Source organism: Delphinapterus leucas, chromosome 20, assembly GCF_059928025.1.
Source record: "Delphinapterus leucas isolate spDelLeu-1000000601 "Yukka" chromosome 20, BTC_Dleu_Yukka2, whole genome shotgun sequence".
Taxonomy (NCBI): Eukaryota; Metazoa; Chordata; class Mammalia; order Artiodactyla; family Monodontidae; genus Delphinapterus; species Delphinapterus leucas.
The window spans coordinates 24776606-24796130 of NC_143148.1; the positions used below are offsets into that span (position 1 = coordinate 24776606).

A 19525-nucleotide genomic window follows, 5' to 3' on the forward strand; every position below is an offset into this window, starting at 1 on the left:
ACCGGCAGGTGGACTCTCAACCACTGCGCCACCAGGGAAGCCCTGTTAATTTCTTGTATTAAAAAAAAAATAGGTATTCTAACTGGTGAGAAGAGGCATCTTATTATGGTTTTGATTTACATTCCCTTAATGTACCTTTTCAGGTGCTTATTGGCCATTTGTATATCTTCTTTGGAGGACTGTATATCCAAGTCCTATTTTTTGTTTGTTTTTTTTTGAAGGGTGAGGGTGGTGGCTGTTGCTGACTTGTAGGAATTCTTTATATATTGTGGATATTAACCACTTAACAGATACATGACTTGCAAATAAATATTTACTCCCGTTCTGTGGGCTGCCTTCTCACTCTGTTGATAGCATCCTTTAAAGCATAAAAATTTTTCATTTTGATGTAGTTTCATTTGTCTATTTTTGCTTTTGTTGCCTGTGCTTTTGGTGTCATAACCAAGAAATCATTTCCAAATCCCATGTTGTGAAAATTTCCCCCTATGTTTTCTTCTAAGTGTTTTATAGTTTTAGATCTTATGTTTAGGTCTTTGATACATTTTGAGTTAATTTTTGTATATAGTGTGAGGCAAAGGGCCAATTTCATTTTTTTGTATGCAGATATTCAGTTTTCCCAACACCATTTATTGAAAAAAGGGTTCTTTCCTTATTGAATAGTCTTGGCACCTCTGCCAAAAATCATTTGACCATATATGCCAGGGTTTATTTTTAAGCTTTCTATTCTATTGTATTGTCTGTCTTTATACCAGTACCACACTGTTTTGATTACTATAGTTTTTAGTAAATTTTGAAATCAGGAAGTCTGAGACCTCCAACATTGTTTTTTCAAGATTGTTTTAGCTATTCCACTAGGTTATAAAAACATAGCATTTAAAGCTCATCTATCATCTCTGATATGTCATCTTTTGTGTTCAGTTCATTCTGTGGCAACCTCAGTTGCTCATCTGTAAAACTGTGTAACAGCTTACTGGGATAGTAGTAAGGATTAAATACAAAATATCATATTTAAAACTCTGAGCAAAACACCAGGATACATCAGCAGTGCTCAGTAAATATCAGCAATTATAATGTACCTATACACAACCTGTGACAGACAGAATAATGCCCACATCCTAATCCATAGGACTTATGAATATCTCAGCTTATATGCAAAAGGAACTTTTCAAAAGTTATCAACTTAAGGATCTTGAGGTATGGAGATTATCCTGTGTTTTATGTGATTATCTGGGTGGGCCCAATGTAATTCACAAGGGTCCTTATGAGAGGGAGGAAGGAGGTCAAAGTTAGTGTCAGAAGGTGATGTGAGGGCAGAAGCAGAGGGGAAAAAAGGTGATGGGCGCAGAGCCAGCAGATCTGCTGATGTGGGCCTCAGCAGAGCAAGGATAGCTTCTAGAAGCTGAAAGAGTTAAAGAATAAATTCTCTACTGGAGCCTCCAGAAGGAACCAACCCTGGCAACAGCTTGGTTTTAGCTTCATAAGACTCATACAGAAATTCTGACGTCTAGAACTGTTGCAAAATAAATGTGCATTGTTCAGCCATTAAATTTGTGATAATTTGTTACAGTAGCACTAGGAAACTAATACATATTTTGGTGCAGGAAGTGGTGTACTGTTGTAACAAATATCTAAGTATATGGAAGTGACTTTGAAATTAGGTAGCCAGTGGAGGCTGGAACAATTTTGAGGAGCATGATAGAAAAAGCCTAAACTGCTTTGAACAGACTGTTGTTTGTAGAAATATGTATGTTAAAGACTGAAGGCTCAGAAGAATGATCAAAAAAATCTATACCTTCACAGAGTATACCTAAATCATCATAAACAGATTGTCGGTGGAAAACTGGATGTTAAAAGCTCTGCTGGTGGCTTCCCTGGTGGCGCAGTGGTTGAGAGTCCGCCTGCCGATGCAGGGGACACAGGTTTGTGCCCAGGTCCGGGAAGATCCCACATGCCGCGAAGCGGCTAGGCCCGTGAGTCATGGCCGCGTCTGACTTGTGTCCAACAATTATATTAAAAACAGAATTGTAAGTGATGAATGTAGACCTTCAACTGAAGAGATTCTGAAGAAAACTTTTGAAGGTAAAACTTGGTTTCACTGTTTATAAAAAGTGTGACAGGTAGGAAATACATTGAGGGAAGGACTAGTAATCAAAAAGAAACCAGAACTTGATGATTTGGGAAATTATCAGCCTATGCAGGTTGAAAAAAGATAAAAAATTAAGAGATTTGGTCAGGAAAACATGTTCAGGAGAAAATGTCAAGGACATGCATGGACAATATTTTGTTAATGTCTTGAAAGGATCAAAAATCAAAGTACTCCATCACAAATCCCCCTGAAGAGATTAGGTCTGTGACTCATGTATCCCTTTAGCCATCTCAGAAGCCAAAAATGGAGATGGGTTTATCCAAGAAAGATTTGTAGAGAAGCCTCTTGTCTGATGGAGACAATTCCTCAGATGCATGCAGGAGACTCACCAAGATTTTCAGAATGCTATATTAGCATAAATACTGCCAGCTTGGATGGAAAGGAACAGAGAGGATGAAATAAAAGAAGGCTGTTAGACTCTCAAAATTCTAGAGGCAGGAAAGGGGCTGATGAATTACTCAGTTGCAAACATGTACTATCCTTTAGGAAAAAACGATGAGCCACAGGCCGTTGGATGGAGCTGAGGGCCACAGAGGATTAGACTCAGGCCTTAAAACAAAAGTGGTACGTCTGGTTGGATTCTATAATTGCTTGAGACTAATAACTCCTTTTTTCCTTTAGTTTTCTCCCTTTTTGAATGGCAATGCCTATAATTATTATCCCATGCTTGTCCCACCATTGTATTATGGAAGCAAATAACTTTTTTTCTAGTTTCACAGATCCATAAACGAAGAGTAATTTTGCCCTAATATCAATTATTCTGATAGCCTTACATGTGCCTAATTTAGATAATTTACACGATGAGATTATGGGGCTTTTGAGCTGATGAGACTTAAATGACGTTCTGGACTTGAGCTGATGCACTAACGGATTGAGACTTTCAGGGATGTTGAGATGGACTGAGTGTATTTTGCATGCAGTATGAGGCTGAATCATTAGGAACTCAGAGGGTCTCAGGTCATGGTAAGCTTAGTAATCGTCCCACAAAGAAGACCACAATATTCCTTATAAAAGGGAAGTAGAAGAATGGTAGCAAGGGAGATGTAACAATGGAAGCAGAGATCAGAAAAGAAAAGATTGTCATGGTTAATTTTACCCGTCAACTTCACTGGGCCATGGGGTGTCCAAACATTTGGTTAAACATTATTCTGGGCGTGTCTTTGAGGGTGTTTCTGGGTGAGACTAACATTCAAATTGGTAGAATTCCTAAAGCAGATTTACCTTCCCTAATGTGGGTGGGTCTCATCCCATCAATTAAAGACATGAATAGAACAAAAAGGCTGAGTAAGAGGGAACTCTGTCATTGAGTTGGGACATGTTCTTTTTTGGCTTTGGGACTCGGACTGAAACACTGACTTTTCTTGGGTTTTGAGCCTGCTAGAATTTGGACTGGAACTTATACTATCGACTTTCCTGGTTCAGACGCGGACTGGAACTACACACTGGCTCTCCTTGGTCTTCAGCCTGTTAACTGCAGATCACAGGACTTCTTAGCCTCCATAATCATGTGAGCAAATTCCTTAAAAAAATCCCAATCCCTCCTCCTCCCCTCTCTCAATTTCTATCTATCTCCTATTGGTTGTGTTTCTCTGGAGAACCCTGAATAAATACAATGATGCTACACTGTTGGCTTTGACAATGGAGGTTGGCAGCCTTGAGAAGTCAGAAAAGGCAAGGGAAGAGATTTTTAGCTACAGCCTCCAGAAAGAACCAGCACTGCTAATACTTTGATTTTAGCCCAGTGAAACTGATTTCAGACTTTTGACCTCCAGAATTGTGACAGAATAAATTTGTGTTTTTATGAGATACTATGTCTGTGGGAATACACAGTTCACTGTCATTCTTGATACTCTTCTACAATATTGTACTAGTCACCACTTGAAGCCTGAATAAATAAAATGTGGTATATCCATACTTGGAGGATTATTTAGTAAAACGAGGTATTTATACATGCTACCTCACAGGTAAACCTTTAAAACACTATGTTAAGTGAAAGAAATTAGTCATTAAGGACCAAAAATTATATAATTCCAATTATCTATAAAAATATAGATCTTGCTACCACAGACCTATTATATTTTTTGTTTTGTTTTGTTTCTTTTAATTCATGTGTAACAACATTGAAAATAGTGACCCACTGTAGCATTTAATCTCTTAGCTTCAGGGAGAAAAGGCTGCAAACTGAGTATCAGGAAAGACGGGATATTTTAAGTCACTTACTGAAATCAACAGAAGAAAACTTTTTGCTGATACCTTTTAATTTTCCTTTTTCATTTTCCTTTGGAAGCTGTTGCAGTACAAAATTAACAGGAATAAAATAGCCATCAGTCCTTTCTCTGACAATCTGTGTGGTCTATTAGTGGTAGGAGATCACTTAGCTGTCATAGGTCTTTTGGAACTAAAGTTGACATTCATGTTGTTGACAGTGTAGTTTAAATGTTTCTTAATAAGGTAAGCTTTGGAGGGAAGGAGAAGGAATAGTATTTCATTTAATCACACAAGAAACTTGCAGGTAGGTATATTCATCCTTATTTTACAGATTTATAGATATATAGACAGGCTAAATGCCTTGCTGTAGGAAACAGAGCTACTAAGTGGCAGCACTGGCATTTGAACTGAAGACTAAAGTCCATGTTCTCTCTCTTTTTTTTCCTATCCTAAGCTGCACTTAAAAATAAACTTTTCTTTTAACCTCATGTGATATACAATGTAGTGGAAGAAACATGTGTTTCGCAATGCACCCTAAAAATACCTTTTGGGATAAATGCTGTCAAAAATTGAAAAAAAAAAGGCCATCAGCATTATGGTGGATTGAGATGCTCCCTTTGTTCTACCCTTCAACTTAAAACCAGTAAAACATCCACAGTTCAACAAAGGTGCCTCTGCCCAACACACCAGGACTCCAGAGAATTCCGCACATCTGTACATCCAAAGGTGGGTGGACTAGGACACAGAGGAGGTGAGAAAGGGGGACAGTGAAGGGAGGAGCTACAACCCTAGTGCCCTGGACCCCTGGCCGCAGCAGCTGAGCCCACAGCCCCAGAAAACTCAGTAGCAGCAGGGGAGGTAGCACATATGACTCTGGCCTGGCCTCCTGGCTACTGTGGTGCCAGCACCCAGAGATAACTGGGCAGCAGTGGCAAAAGGTCTAGGATCCTGTCCTTCCAGCTGCAGAAGTGCCCACGACTCTGGCCCCCCCACCCCCTGCCTGCAGGGCTGGCGCTCATGAACCAGAAAACAATGGACACAGAAGGGATGCCCGTGACCCTGGCTCCCTCCTACCCTTTCCCTCTCCCTGTGGTGATGGAGCTCATGACTCAGGAGATCCCAGACAAGACAGAGGCAAAAAAGCACCCACCACGTATGGAATATATAAAAAACAAACAAAAGACCCAAATAAATGGTCAAACCAAACCAAACAAAAATGTAGCTACAAAGAATAGAGTAGTGGTTACCAAAGGGGAAGGAGCGAGGAGGGAGGAAGGTGACATGGGTAAAGGGGATCAAGTGTATGGTGACAAATGGAAACTAAATTTTTGGTAATGAGTACACTGTAGTATACACAGAAACAGAAATTTAATGTTGTACACAAGAACCTTGTACAATGTTATAAACCAATGGTACCTCAATAAAAAAAAATTGAAAAAGAAAACTCACTTGTGTTTTATTTCTCTTTTCATTAATATAACTGATTGCAAGTACATACATAACAGAGAGGTCTGAATCTAAGTTTTACCCTATTCATGGAGAGGCATTTTCAATTCTGTCAGCCTGGGAAATTGATTCCATATTCCCAGTTTCTACCACCAGTAGTTTAATTTATACAGCTGGTAAGAATTACAAAAACTGAAGTTCAAAATCTTCCATGTTACTGCTCTTCTGAAGGAACTCTGTTACTGCTACTTAGAGGTGATAAAACTTTGTGGCTATTATTCTAGGAAGGAAGGATTAAAATGAAATAAAATGGATTAAGTATATATTCCAGAATGCTTTTTCCTGTTCCAGAACCTCTCCACCAATTATAAAAGTTAACTGTATATGTTGATGATTCAAAAGTTAAAAAGCTAACTTTGCTTTATATTTGTATAATTTTATGTAAAGTCAAAGTTAGCAAGGTACTCATCAATTATATAGACAATGCTTATTGGAATTTATCTTGGTGGCCATAGTGTATAAAGTAATGAAATTTATCAACATAGTTCGTCTGGAAAGACTAGCATACACTCATATAAACTTAGAATCCTATTCTCTGCAAATTAGCAGGTAGGCTGGAGGAAAATAAAGAAATTTTCAGACCTGCAAGGTCTTAGAGAAAGAGGCTGCAGTCTCCCTGATAGAATTACTTGACTCTATCCAGAAAAATAATAGATGAATCAAAGAATGAATGGAAGACAGGAGTGTTCAATGGTGGTCAAAGCAACTAGTAAACTTTGTAGCCAAATGTAAATAACTGCCACAACAAAATGTGAAAATAAATACATAAATAGATAAATCCTAGATGATATCAACATGGTGATGATATCACTGAATGAGGACGGGCTGGGTAGGGGAAAGAGAATTTTAACGTATGCTAAAAATCTTGTCTTAAGGACTGTTTTGTCTCTAGTAGTTCACTAAAAAAATGAAGTTTAAATATATGTACTAAACATTTAACTGTAACAACTACAACAGAAATGAAATTTATGATATACAAACTATCTTAGGAACTACAAAAGGAAGAAAAATTTGAATGATGAAACAGAAGGCAGAAAAATGAGAAAAAAATGATGAATACAAACATAAAATGGCAAGAGTAAATCAAAGCATGTGTGACCACATAATAATATTACTAATAATTAAAATAACAGTAGACACTACATAGAACTTATGCTGTGCCATGCAGTGTTGTGAGTCCTTGTTGCATTGCTGTCTTAGGGTTTGAGTCTATAATTTTATTGTTCATTCTTAAGGTTATTGCATTGCAAATTCCTATCAAAATATGTACCTATCAAAATGTGTGGTTTGAAGTCAAGTACTTAGAAAAGAGTCTTAAAAACACTTATTAGAAACTAAGAAAATGGGAAAATTCTATTAAGTAGTCAATGAAATAAAAACAAAAACAAAAATAAATCTAAAAAAAGCAAAAAAGGGAAGGAGTTAAATACAGAATCAGAAATAAAGTATTTGTGAAAAATCCATCTTATTGAAAATAAAAGTAATTTTTTAAACAAATATAACAACAAAAACACAGACATTAATGCAATAATGAAACAGACCAGCCCTAAGGCTGATGAATTAAATACAAAAGGCAAATAACATTACAAACACCTATGGATTCAAAGGAAATGTAAAAATTACAGAAGAATGCAACATCATGCCAATAAACTCAGAGTGCAGGAGTGATTGTTAATAGACTGATTAAAATTGATTGCTAATAGAGTAAATAATATTTAATATATATCCTTTTAGAATTAACAGAGACTGTCAGTGTTTTAACTTACCATCTACATAATTTTTTCCCTCACAGCTAATTAGTGGATCCTTTTTCATTTTAGTATAGGGATTCGTTAGGGCAGAATAGGCAACCATATTGTAGAGAAAACATGAGCTTTACAAATTCCAACTACTGAAGCTGAAGTTGGTTTGTGAGTGAAGGTTAGTCAACATAGCAGTATGAGTTCCTCCATGATGAAACAGTGTGAGTTCTTCAATGATGAGTCATCCAGGATAAGATTTCAAACACATTTTATCATTTTTTTACTCTGCAACATCATATTGGGCTAATTTAGTATTCTCCCTCATTTGAGTTATAGAAGCTACTGAATAAGACAGTACAATCAGAAATAGTTTAAAATGAAAGTAAAGCCTGATTAAGATATTCTATATTGTAAAAACTGATTTTAAAAATCACATATTGATGTTGAGCATTCTTTCACGTGTTTGTTGGCAGTCTGTATATCTTCTTTGGAGAAATGCAAATCAAAACTACAATGAGATATCATCTTACACGCCAGTCAAAATGGCCATCATCAAAATATCTAGAAACAATAAATGCTGGAGAGGGCGTGGAGAAAAGGGAACCCTCTTGCACTGTTGGTGGGAATGTAAATTGATACAGCCACTATGGAGAACAGTATGGAGGTTCCTTAAAAAACTAAAAATAGAACTACCATATGACCCAGCAATCCCACTACTGGGCATATACCCTGAGAAAACCAAAATTCTAAAAGAGTCATGTACCAAAATGTTCATTGCAGCTCTATTTACAATAGCCCGTAGATGGAAACAACCTAAGTGTCCATCATCAGATGAATGGATAAAGATGTGGCACATATATACAATGGAATATTACTCAGTCATAAAAAGAAACGAAATTGAGCTATTTGTAATGAGGTGGATAGACCTAGAGTCTGTCATACAGAGTGAAGTAAGTCAGAAAGAGAGAGACAAATACCATATGCTAACACATATATATGGAATTTAAGAAAAAAAAATGTCATGAAGAACCTAGGGGTAAGACAGGAATAAAGACACAGACCTACTAGAGAACAGACTTGAGGATGTGGGGAGGGGGAAGGGTGAGCTGTGACAAAGCGAGAGAGAGGCATGGACATATATACACTACCAAACGTAAGGTAGATAGCTAGTGGGAAGCAGCCGCATAGCACAGGGATATCAGCTCGGTGCTTTGTGACGGCCTGGAGGGGTGGATAGGGAGGGTGGGAGGGAGGGAGACGCAAGAGGGAAGAGATATGGGAACATATGTATATGTATAACTGATTCACTTTGCTATAAAGCAGAAACTAACACACCATTGTAAAGCAATTATACTCCAATAAAGATGTAAAAAAAAAAATCACATACTGAAAGCTTCTGGAGGCTTTATAATAATCTGCTTAGGAGGAAGTAATACATACCCAGAAGTGATGTGAATATGATTCTTGAATTCAGTACCCTTATTAATTTTGAAAAACAAACATTTTACAAAAACCTTACTCTACTCCTATGTATAATTCTATAAAATACCCTAAACAAAAATATTAAAATATTCTTCAGTCTTCAATAAGCTGTGAATGCAGATAACTTCCCTACCCAGAGTTATTACCCATTAACTAAGGATTAGTTAAAGATTTAGGGCATAAGACTTAGCGATGTAGGTTGTAATGTCAGAAACAGGCTATTCTCCCTAGTAACATTTGAACAGATGGAAATTATGTGACATAGCCTACCAAGATGTATTTTGCAAACTACCACTAAACATTCCCCGGCAGAATAGGCATGGAATGTTTTTTCTTTTATTGTAAATTAGGAAGTCTGTTATATTTTCACATTCACGGAAATGGTGATTAACTTCATTTAAAAAAGATTATGGTGAATCATTTGAAGTATAAAACATAAAATTAGTAAGATATTTGATCTAATTTAAAATGGTATGAAACCCTTTGTTACAGTTCATAATAAAAATGAAAAACAACAGTGGCTTGAAATGTACAAGTAGATACAGGCATCTGTACTATCAATCTCTTTGCCCACTAAAGCAGAACATCTGAAATATAATGTAACCCGTCCTTGGTGACTCAGGGTATCAGTGTGAACCTAAATTATTTTATAAAGCTGAGGGTGAAGATGAAAATGCAAATTATACTGAATGGGTAATTAGCTAATAGCTGCAAAAGTCCCCAGTAATTCTTTTTTGACAAAGTTCCAGATCCCGACTTGCTTCTGGTCATCTTCCATCGTTTCATATTGGTAGCCTGAATGTATACCACCAACACATCCAAATTATACCTCTGGTTTCCAAATTACTAACATAAGAGGCCACGTGCTTGCATATAATCAATCTCCTCTGACAGCAAGACTCAGAAAACTTATGGACTTTATTCATTTGTCTTTAGCTTGCTCCTTCTTTCTCTTGTCAGAGAGACTTTTACTATCTGCCCAAATCATCATTTCTAACCTCTGCTAAAAATGTGTTTTTTTGGTTATATACTACTTCCTTCTAAATTTTTTTCTTACAGGGAAAGAAAAAGGATTCAGATTCTGTGAACTTAGAGTGCTGACTGAAACTGTGTGATCCTGGACAAGTAGTCTGACTTATCTGAGACTGTTTCCATACTTACAAAGTAAAGATAATACCACCCCATAGAAATTACTGTGAAGCAATATGCATGATAATCACTTTATAAACTAAAGCCCTTTGCTTCCTGGCATTAACTAACAAGGAATATATTGCATTTGGCCATTTATTGATTTACTTGCCTTTTAACAGATTTTGGGAGCTCTCACAGCTGATACTCAGAATCTGCTCCTTTGCTGCTAAAATCCTTTGTTTAAAAAATTTTTTTTTCTTTTAGTACTTTTAGATTTGGATTCTCTATAAATCCCTGCTGGAAGCTGAGGTTTTGCTTACAATTTCATCCACTTTCAACTTATTAATAACAATACAACTTTTCTTAAATATATTAACATTCTGATTAATATGCAATAGAACAAAGACTAAAAGTCACTCTCTTATATCTTCAGTTAAATGCTAAAAATAAGGAATAAATATGCACTGTATGTGCTTGACAAAATGATAAGTAAATCATTAACACAACTTCTAGACTACAGTACCAGTGTTAAACAAACATGCATTTATTCTGAGCAAATTACAATCTATGTTAGTTTTGAATTTTAAAAAATCATACAATATGGTTCAGAATATTAATTTAAATATGGTTTATCAAATTTTCCTATAGAAACCTAATAGTTACTCAAAATTATTTAATTTTACCTATGACATTAATATTTCTAGGGGAATATTTAGAGAAATGTTTTTTCTAACATATGCATAAAATAAAATTTCTAGTATACCACATATTGGGCAAAAATAAAATTAAACTTTTCATTTTTGTGTACTAGTTTTTCTAGTAACTCTGGCTAATTAAGAAATAATAGTGATTAGAAATCCATAAGGACAAGAGTTTAATTAGATAAATGGTTCTCAGATATTCTTTGTTATAATTTATCCTCCAGTTCCTTTTAAAAACGTTTTTCAGTTCTATACTAAAGACTTAGGACATAAAATATCTTTTCAGTGTTATTTTACACATGAAATTTAAAAATTCTAAAAACAGAATTATTATTAGCTTAAGAGCACACTATTGGAATAATGTCATTCTAAGTGTGCCTTCTTTCAAAAAAATGAAAATTCAGACAATTAAGACAACATGACTACACACAGAAGATGACAGTAAACACAGGGCAACTGAGTAGTAATGGGACAGCCAAGGGAAAACATGGCTTTCAGTCAGTGGTGGCACAGATGCAAAATGGCTGACCTCAGACCGTGTTATTTTGTTTAGAGTCACTTGCTGCCTCTATAAATGTCACTAATAGAGATCTTTTTCATGTAACATGATTCTAAAGGTTAACTTTCAACAATTAGACTTTTAGCATAAAATAAAAAACAAACAGAAAGCCAAATAGCAACTCTCCTCTGAAAACAAAAAAACACAAGTTAACAAGCCACGGTTTCAGAACTTCTTTTCATGAAACACATACTGTGGATTTTATTCTTAACTGCGTAGTTAATCTCTACCTGATTTTCAAAACCTGAAGAAAAAAGGAGACAGAATTCTCCAGGTAGCAACCCTTGAAATTATAAACTGCAACCCTGTACTACTTCTTAGCAATACAGCAGTCTTGAAATCAGTTAAAAAATTATAAAATGCTTTTCAACAAAAGTGAACAGTAGAAAAGGATTGTAAGGTACACTATGTCTTATTTTCCTTCTTCTATGTTTCAAAGAAAATATTATGCTGAATTTTCCTAGACAGACATCTCTCAAGTATAGGGCTATTTCTCATCTAGTGATTTAATGAACACTGAAATGCACTGAAATCTATCCTTCAATTCTCATCTATCCCAAAAGAACAAAAAAGAAACCCTGGGTTTTAAACAGTTGCTTTTATAAAAGCATCAAGAGTCTATGACTGCCTTTTACCTTATGTTTCCTATAGAGCCATAGTGTTTGTTCACTGCTGAATTAGCTGTTGATATCATCGTTATTACTGAATGGTAAAGGTAAGTTAAATATTTGATGGTTTGAAGAAGAATATGTTGATAAAGAACTTTTATGACAAAACTACAAATTGTTTGTATGTCTTTCTAAAAATAAGTAATCACACTTAAATGAATTTAAGATGTAATTTCTTATTCTTTTGAATAGGGTAAATGTTCAAATTAAAGCAATTTTTACATTTCTTTGTTTTTACGTGCCACTTTAAAAGGAATAAAAATCACATTCAACTCAGAAGTTTCTTTTGGTTACATAAGATCTGTTTCATACACATAAGTTATGAGTGTATATACTACTCTCTATTAAGGATCATGATGCTCATATCCCTAGAAAGTTTTGTAAACACAACTCAGAGTGATTATAATTTCAAATCAAGGTCCTTAGAAAAGTTTAAGTACAGACATTTTATAATTTCTATAAATATTTAGGGACAGTCACTAATAATGTGTGGTTTTCTAAAAATCACATTTCTAGATAACATTGTTTGATGTTAAAATCAACAATAGTCTGATTTTTTTTCCAGGAAAGTTATATTGCATCATGAGCCTGGTAGTAAATGTGGAGCTGAATCATCACTAATTCCAGAGCCAACAAATGAATTAATGCTCAGAAGAAAAATTATGGATAGATACGATGTACGAGGCAAGAAAGAATAAGGGGCAAGAAATACAACTAACTGTAATATGAAGAATAAAGCATTAAAATTTGGAAAGAGTCATATTTATGGAATCTGTCAAGATCAGGGTAATTGTGAATTTAACTATATTGGTTTAGCTACTGGTACCTCTACCTAAGGAAAAAAAAGTAGCAACAACATTCAAAATCATTGATAATGCAATAAATATACTCAGAAATTTTGTATTAACAAATATTATCAATTGTCATGTCGAAATTCTCAACACCATTACAAAACAAGCAACAGTAAGGCAACATTCACTGATAGTAAAGTCAGCATGTGCTAAGTATCTTGCCAATTGCCTCATTTTTAATTTTTACCTCATGTAATTTCCACTACAACTCCATGACAGGTGCAGTTACTACTCTCAGTTTACAGATGGGGAGTTTAGGCAATCTGCTCAAGGTCACACAGGTGCTAAGTGGCTGGACTGAGAGCGAAGCCTAGGCTCAACTCTTAACCTCCATGGTCTTCAGACTCAAAATGTAACTGAGTCATTTACTTATAAAAATTTTGACCTTTTAAAGATCAAGTTTTGTTGAATGAAAAATAAGCCTTTTATTGTTCTATAAAACAGAAAAAGAACAGGTATTCTAAGCAGTTGGGAGAAGTTCAGAGCTCACAGTGTTCCTTATTTAAGGAACTGTACCATATTTAGGTGTTATTCAGCTACAAAGTATCACAGTGAAAATATTTCACAACACTTTCTCATTTGACTTAATTTCCATACCTTCCAGATGTATTCTTCAGTATGGCAAGAGCATCTGGATAACCATCCATGTTGTAGTCTCCAATATGAAGGGTAATTGGAATTGGTACTTCAGTTGGTTGTTGTTCATGCACAAATGGGACAAAACCCCAGAGTGTGCCCTTATTGCTAAAATTCTGTAGGACAGGAACCCACTGTGGATTAAGAGAAAAAAAATCAGATTTTATAGTTATTTTAGAAAAAAATTCACCATTTGTAAAACGAATGATCCACGAAAAGTCCTCAAGGTAAGCATCACCTTATTTAAGTTCTTTATCACTACAAAATGGTAGGGTACTATAATTTACTTTGATAAACAGGTAACTTACACTTTGGAAAAAAATCATCTCCTTTAAAATTTATCACTAGTCATCTTTCCTTGAACTAGCTCACAGAGCCTTAGAAGGTTTTTCACAGAACCACAAAATCTTAGGATTGAACTGATGTTGATAATCATATACTTGAACTGCCATTTTAAAATGTGTTGAGTGGAAATACAACCTCAAATGAATATTTAAAAAATTATAATATCATGTAATACTGATGTCCTTTCGGAGGACCAGCTCAGGAAGAATTAGAACATGACAGTCTCCCTTGTTCTCTTGCTTTGCCTCCTATACATGATGACGACTTTAGTCATCATTCTCAGAGCCAAGCAGCTCTGAGGCTTACCAAACAATACTAGCCCTGACAAGCTCCACCTGCCCCAGAGAATGAGCTCTGTCACCAAAAGAGCTGGAAGCTACATTTAAAATAAATTCTTTATCTCTATATTGATTATAACGAGAACACAGAGAATAGGATCATTTCAAAATGAGCTTTTGGAAATCCCTTTTTCTTGTGAATTCCCCAATCTTTACTTTTAATAACCTAATGCAAACTAAAAATCTGAAGAGTGGAAATAATCACATTAAAATTATAGATGTGCCCATAATTAGCTAAGAGCACGGATACTGGCACATAACCTGGAGATGTCCAAACAGAAGCAGGTGCAGCTGGCTTGAAATGACAGGAGGCCAAACATGCCTACAGATGTTTTTGTCCTTATAAGCAGGTGACTCATATATATCGCTCTAAGCCAGACTACATAAAAAGTGGCCTCTTGAAAAAGGTTTAGGACATAGGATATCCCAAACATTTTCTATGTTATCCAAACAAAGCATAGTTTGCCAAGGAAAAAGCAAAAAAAGTGGCTTAACTACAAAGACAAATTTACAGAAAACGAGCTGTTTTAAAAAACTGGTCTGCATCTTTAATAAATTTTTCAATCTTTCTTAAAGCAAAAGAGTATTATATAGCATCAAAATGTTTTAATGTTTCATGTGACTCTGAAAAAAACTGCTGGTCTTGTTTTGGAAGAGGATGAGAAATTTCACAAAATGCCAAGTTTTCACAAGTTTCTGAAGAGGTTGATAGTTTCTTAATGAGGATAAAGTATTTCTGTTAAGGTAAATGTATTAAGGTCTAAGAAGTAAAATATTTTTCATTAATGTGACGCTCTTAACAGTCAAAAAAGAACTGTGACATTTATCTGCCCAGAGAGAACTGTGTAATTTGAAAATATTCTTACAGTAGTCTGTCACTTGAAGACAGGCTAATAATTACTAGGTTTACTTACAGCTATGAACCAACGATGAAGTGTTACTTGACCTAATATTTTCAATGATTCAAAACTTTAAAAAAGTTCAAGGTAATAAAGGTTATGGGTGTAAGAGTTAAATGCTTTTAGAATGCTGACTGGAGGAAGATTTGTTTTCTTTAGTGTCTTAGTATAAAAAGTGATACTTCCTACCCATAAGGGCTAAAAAAATCAAAATGTAATTCTATCATTTATTACCCCCAAACAGAAAATATAACTCATTAATTCTACTACTATATTACTGGTTTCCATTCAGGTGCTGTCAATATGGAAAAAATCTCAATGTCATAACCTATCATTCCCACATTAATCCTCTGCTGTGATTAACAGATTCTAAATTATTTACCTACAAGCTACAGGTATAAAGTTGGCATGAGAGAATGAAACAGATTTAGATATCACAAATAAAAACAAGATTAGCCTTGAAAATAGGTATGATGTTCTTCTACATAACCCTTTATTATAGCTATAGTGTGTCTTACCATATTCCCAGCATATAAAAGGCTAACAGATCATTTAATTACAGGATCAAGAGTGGGTTTTCTTAACCAGAAATGATTATGCCACTACTTTTTTTCTCAATACACCAATAAAAATAGATTTAAATGCATTTCATTAAGTTAAAATAAGGAAGTAAATTTATTTTTGGTTTTTCTCTTTTCTGATTCTTCAGATACTTCTTCTAACCTCTGAAATTTTTTTCCAAGAACATAACTCTATTTACATTAAGAAACAAGTAGATATACCTGCTTTGTTCTGGATCTTGCTAAGTAAATGGTACTTTTCTGGCAGTTTTTATCTTCACAGCCTGGCAATAAGTGATCCATGTTTCCATCTCCATCTGAAAAAAGAAACAGCCACAAAATAGTGTTCTTGTATGGCAGATTAAATTTCCTATTTGTTTAAACTCTGCATCAATCTAGATAAACTGAGGAATCTGATGCACGGCTTTGGAGTGAATGTGATTCAATTAAAAAAATTATTCTGGCCCTTACTATTACCTGGACCATGTCTTGTTTTAAATTGTTCACTCTTCTGTGGTTAAATATTTATCCAATGGTGGAAAAACTCCTCATTTCAGGCTCTGATGTTAAAATTATCAATTAAAAAATGTAGCTTTTGACCTATTTACATAATTATCATCACTGCCACAGGAGAAAAATAAGCATGTAATAGTAATCCATTATTATGTGGCTTATTTTAAATGTCTTTACAGATAATTTATCTTTACACATACTTTTAAGTCTCTTTTATACAGCATAAACACCAGTTCAAGAGTTATAAAGCTTTCAGCAACTTAGATTCTAAAAAGCACCAATACATTTTTATCAATAAAGAGGCAAATGAAGGGAATACAGATGTCGTTTCCAACTGACTGGTTTTTAAACAGCTGCACAATGTTCTGCAAAGACTTCTAGAGATGAGGTTACTGATGAACTTGGAGTCATTTCCTCTAGTGCTCCTTCCTATCTACTGTCCCCTACCTGATGAAGTTTACAGATTTTGATGTCCCAGAGCTAAATCTCTATGGGGACATTCACACAATGGAGTAGTCATGAAGCTTTTAAATTTAGGGCCTAATTTTGTGTTGCTTTAATCACTGATTTATTTGCAATGGCTTAATGTTATCATTTAATATGTGCCTGAGGTAGTACCTTCACTTGGAAGGATATATAAGGTTTAACAATAAAAAAAGTCCTTCCTTGCATAGGTTTAAATATTAAGAGAGATATATAACTATAACAAGCCTATCAAGTTTCCAATAATGTATGCACAAAGAAAAAAAAAATTCAGGCTGTGTGGGATGAAAATCTAGCCAATGGAAGGTGACTTCAGCATGGAAAAGTAAAAGACACAGCACAGTGAAAAATGAATTTCTTTCATTTAATTTCATAGTTTAATTACTTATGATCCTCACGGTTAATATTCTTTGTGATGACGAACGCTTAGTTAGAGGAGTATAACATTAAATAAAATAGTTGAATTAATAATGGAGAGTACAGAGAATACATGTAATATGACAGTATATACATTTGGACTACTGTGAAAAGTTGAGAGACAGAGAAACAGCAACTCTAGGCAGGAATACTTGGAAAGGAGAAGGCTTTCCAAGGGCATAAACATATATCATAGTTTAAAAAAAAAAAAAGGAGCTAGCCAAGAGAGAATTAAATGCAAAATGTGATTTATAAACAGACTCTAGCAATATCATAGACTTCATTAAAAGCCAAACCATTTTACTGCAATTAATGTGGGACTAATCAGAAGAGCAATTACTAAGTCTCTGCCCTTCATTTTTACCCCAATGGCAAAATACTCAGATTAGATTCTGATGTACACTTTTCTTTCTTCCGAGTAGTTTCCTATTTCCCACAATTATTTTGACCATGACTTGGCTGATATTTAATGCTGGCAAATAACCTTCTGTTAAACATATAACTAACTCATGTCACAACATCATAATCATGCCTTTTAGTAGGAATTATCAGTAATATTTTATAGATATGGTCACAGAAATCTAGAACTCTATCAGAGAAGTGCTCCTTGTGCTGACTCTAAGTGCTATTTTTTTGATGTTTAGGGTAAGTGGCAGAAAAGCTTTCTGAGAGCCCCACTTCACACGCAAAGGAAATTTTCTCTCTTAAAGGCAACAAACTTTTAAATCTTACATGTTACACTTTTCTGCATGTTTTTTAAAAAAACTTTTTATTTGTAAATAAACTTAAAATTGCAATAATAAACATAGTAAAAGAATTCCTGTAAACACTTTAACCAGATTAACCTATTAACAATTTACCCCACTTATTTGATCTGTGAAATCAGATTTTTTCTGAACCATAATTATATACATTATAGGCCTTTACCCCTAAATACTTGAGTGTGTATTTCCTAGGAATAGAGATATTCTCTTAACCACAGTACAACTATCAATTCACACAGATACTTTTATCTATTGTACTATATTCTAATTTTGTCCATTGACGTAATAATGTCATTTGTAGCATTTTTGCCCCTCTAACACAGGATCCAGTCTAGGAGTAGGAATTACATGTAGTCGTTATTTTTAGCCTTCTTTAATCTAGAATATTTTCTTTTTTAAAAAAAAATTTTATAGGTTTTTTCTTTTAAATAAATTTATTTATTTATTTTTATTTTTGGCTGCATTGGGTCTTCGTTGCTGTGCGCGGGCTTTCTCTAGTTGCAGTGATTGGGGTTACTCTTAGTAGCGGTGTGCGGGCTTCTCATTGCGGTGGCTTCTCTTGTTGTGGAGCACGGGCTCTAGGCGCGTAGGCTTCAGTAGTTGTGGCACACAGGCTCAGTAGTTGTGGCTCACAGCCTCAGCAGTTGTGGCTCATGGGCTCTAGAGAGCAGGATGAGCAGTTGTGGCACACGGGTTTAGTTGCTCTGTGGCATGTGGGATCTTCCCGGACCAGGGCTCGAACTGGTGGTCCCCTGCATTGGCAGGTGGAATCTTAACCACTGTGCCACCAGGGAAGTCCCTAGAATATTTTTATAGCCTTTGTCTTTTACAATCTGCGTATCTTTTTTTTTTTTTTAACCTCGGACTACAGGAATCTTTTACTTTTCCAATAAGTTATTATACCTACAGAAGGAAGTAGTTTCAGAAAAATCAGTTTCACATGAGCCAGAGGCACAAGGCTAGGAACTAGTAATAAGCAAATTCTCTGAAAAACAATGAGACTAAGAGGAATGTCGTGCTGACAGAGGTACCAGTCTGTGAACTTGGCACACATTCCTTAAAGAAGTCCCAAGAATTATTAACTTTGGACTGCCTTCTCCTCAGGACTTCAGCCCGTTATATATCTCGAGTTTTCTTAAAGGCTAAAATTCCTTCTCAAAGGCTCAACAGAAACTGTGACAGAAGGAATGGCACATTAACTCATTTCATAAAATGCAGTATAAAATTTGGCCTTTTGAATGGTGGACCAGTAGAGACTAAAGTACACACTAAACACATGTTAATTTCCATCTGATGTTAACCTTAGCCAGATTTCAAAAGAAATTCTCTTCTAAAACAGATAATTTTAATGAGATAGATTTAATGAGTCAAACTGATTTTCTGAAAAATTTTAATTTTAAAATCAAGAGAACACTAAAGTAAAGTCTTCATAGAAATGGATTATAATGAATTTTGGTATAATAATTTTTCTGTTTTTAATTAAGCAGAGGACAAAGAAGAAGATATACATTTATATTATGTTTCCTCTTAAACATTCATAACATTTTCAGTCTCATGAAATTAAATGACCTGTGGT

The 19525-nt window shown here is 34.9% G+C and overlaps 1 protein-coding gene across 3 annotated transcripts in view; it reads right to left on the reverse strand.

Annotated features, from left to right (window-relative positions):
* Positions 1-19525, reverse strand: part of ITFG1 (integrin alpha FG-GAP repeat containing 1) — a 242099-nt gene that overhangs the window by 107747 nt on the left and 114827 nt on the right. For all 3 annotated transcript variants that reach the window (XM_022555125.3, XM_089902992.1, XM_089902991.1), the window contains exons 9-10: positions 15995-16089; positions 13592-13764 (exon numbers count right to left, since the gene is read on the reverse strand). In XM_022555125.3, coding sequence (XP_022410833.1) covers positions 13592-13764; positions 15995-16089 — 268 coding nt within the window. The remainder of the gene's footprint in view (positions 1-13591; positions 13765-15994; positions 16090-19525) is intronic.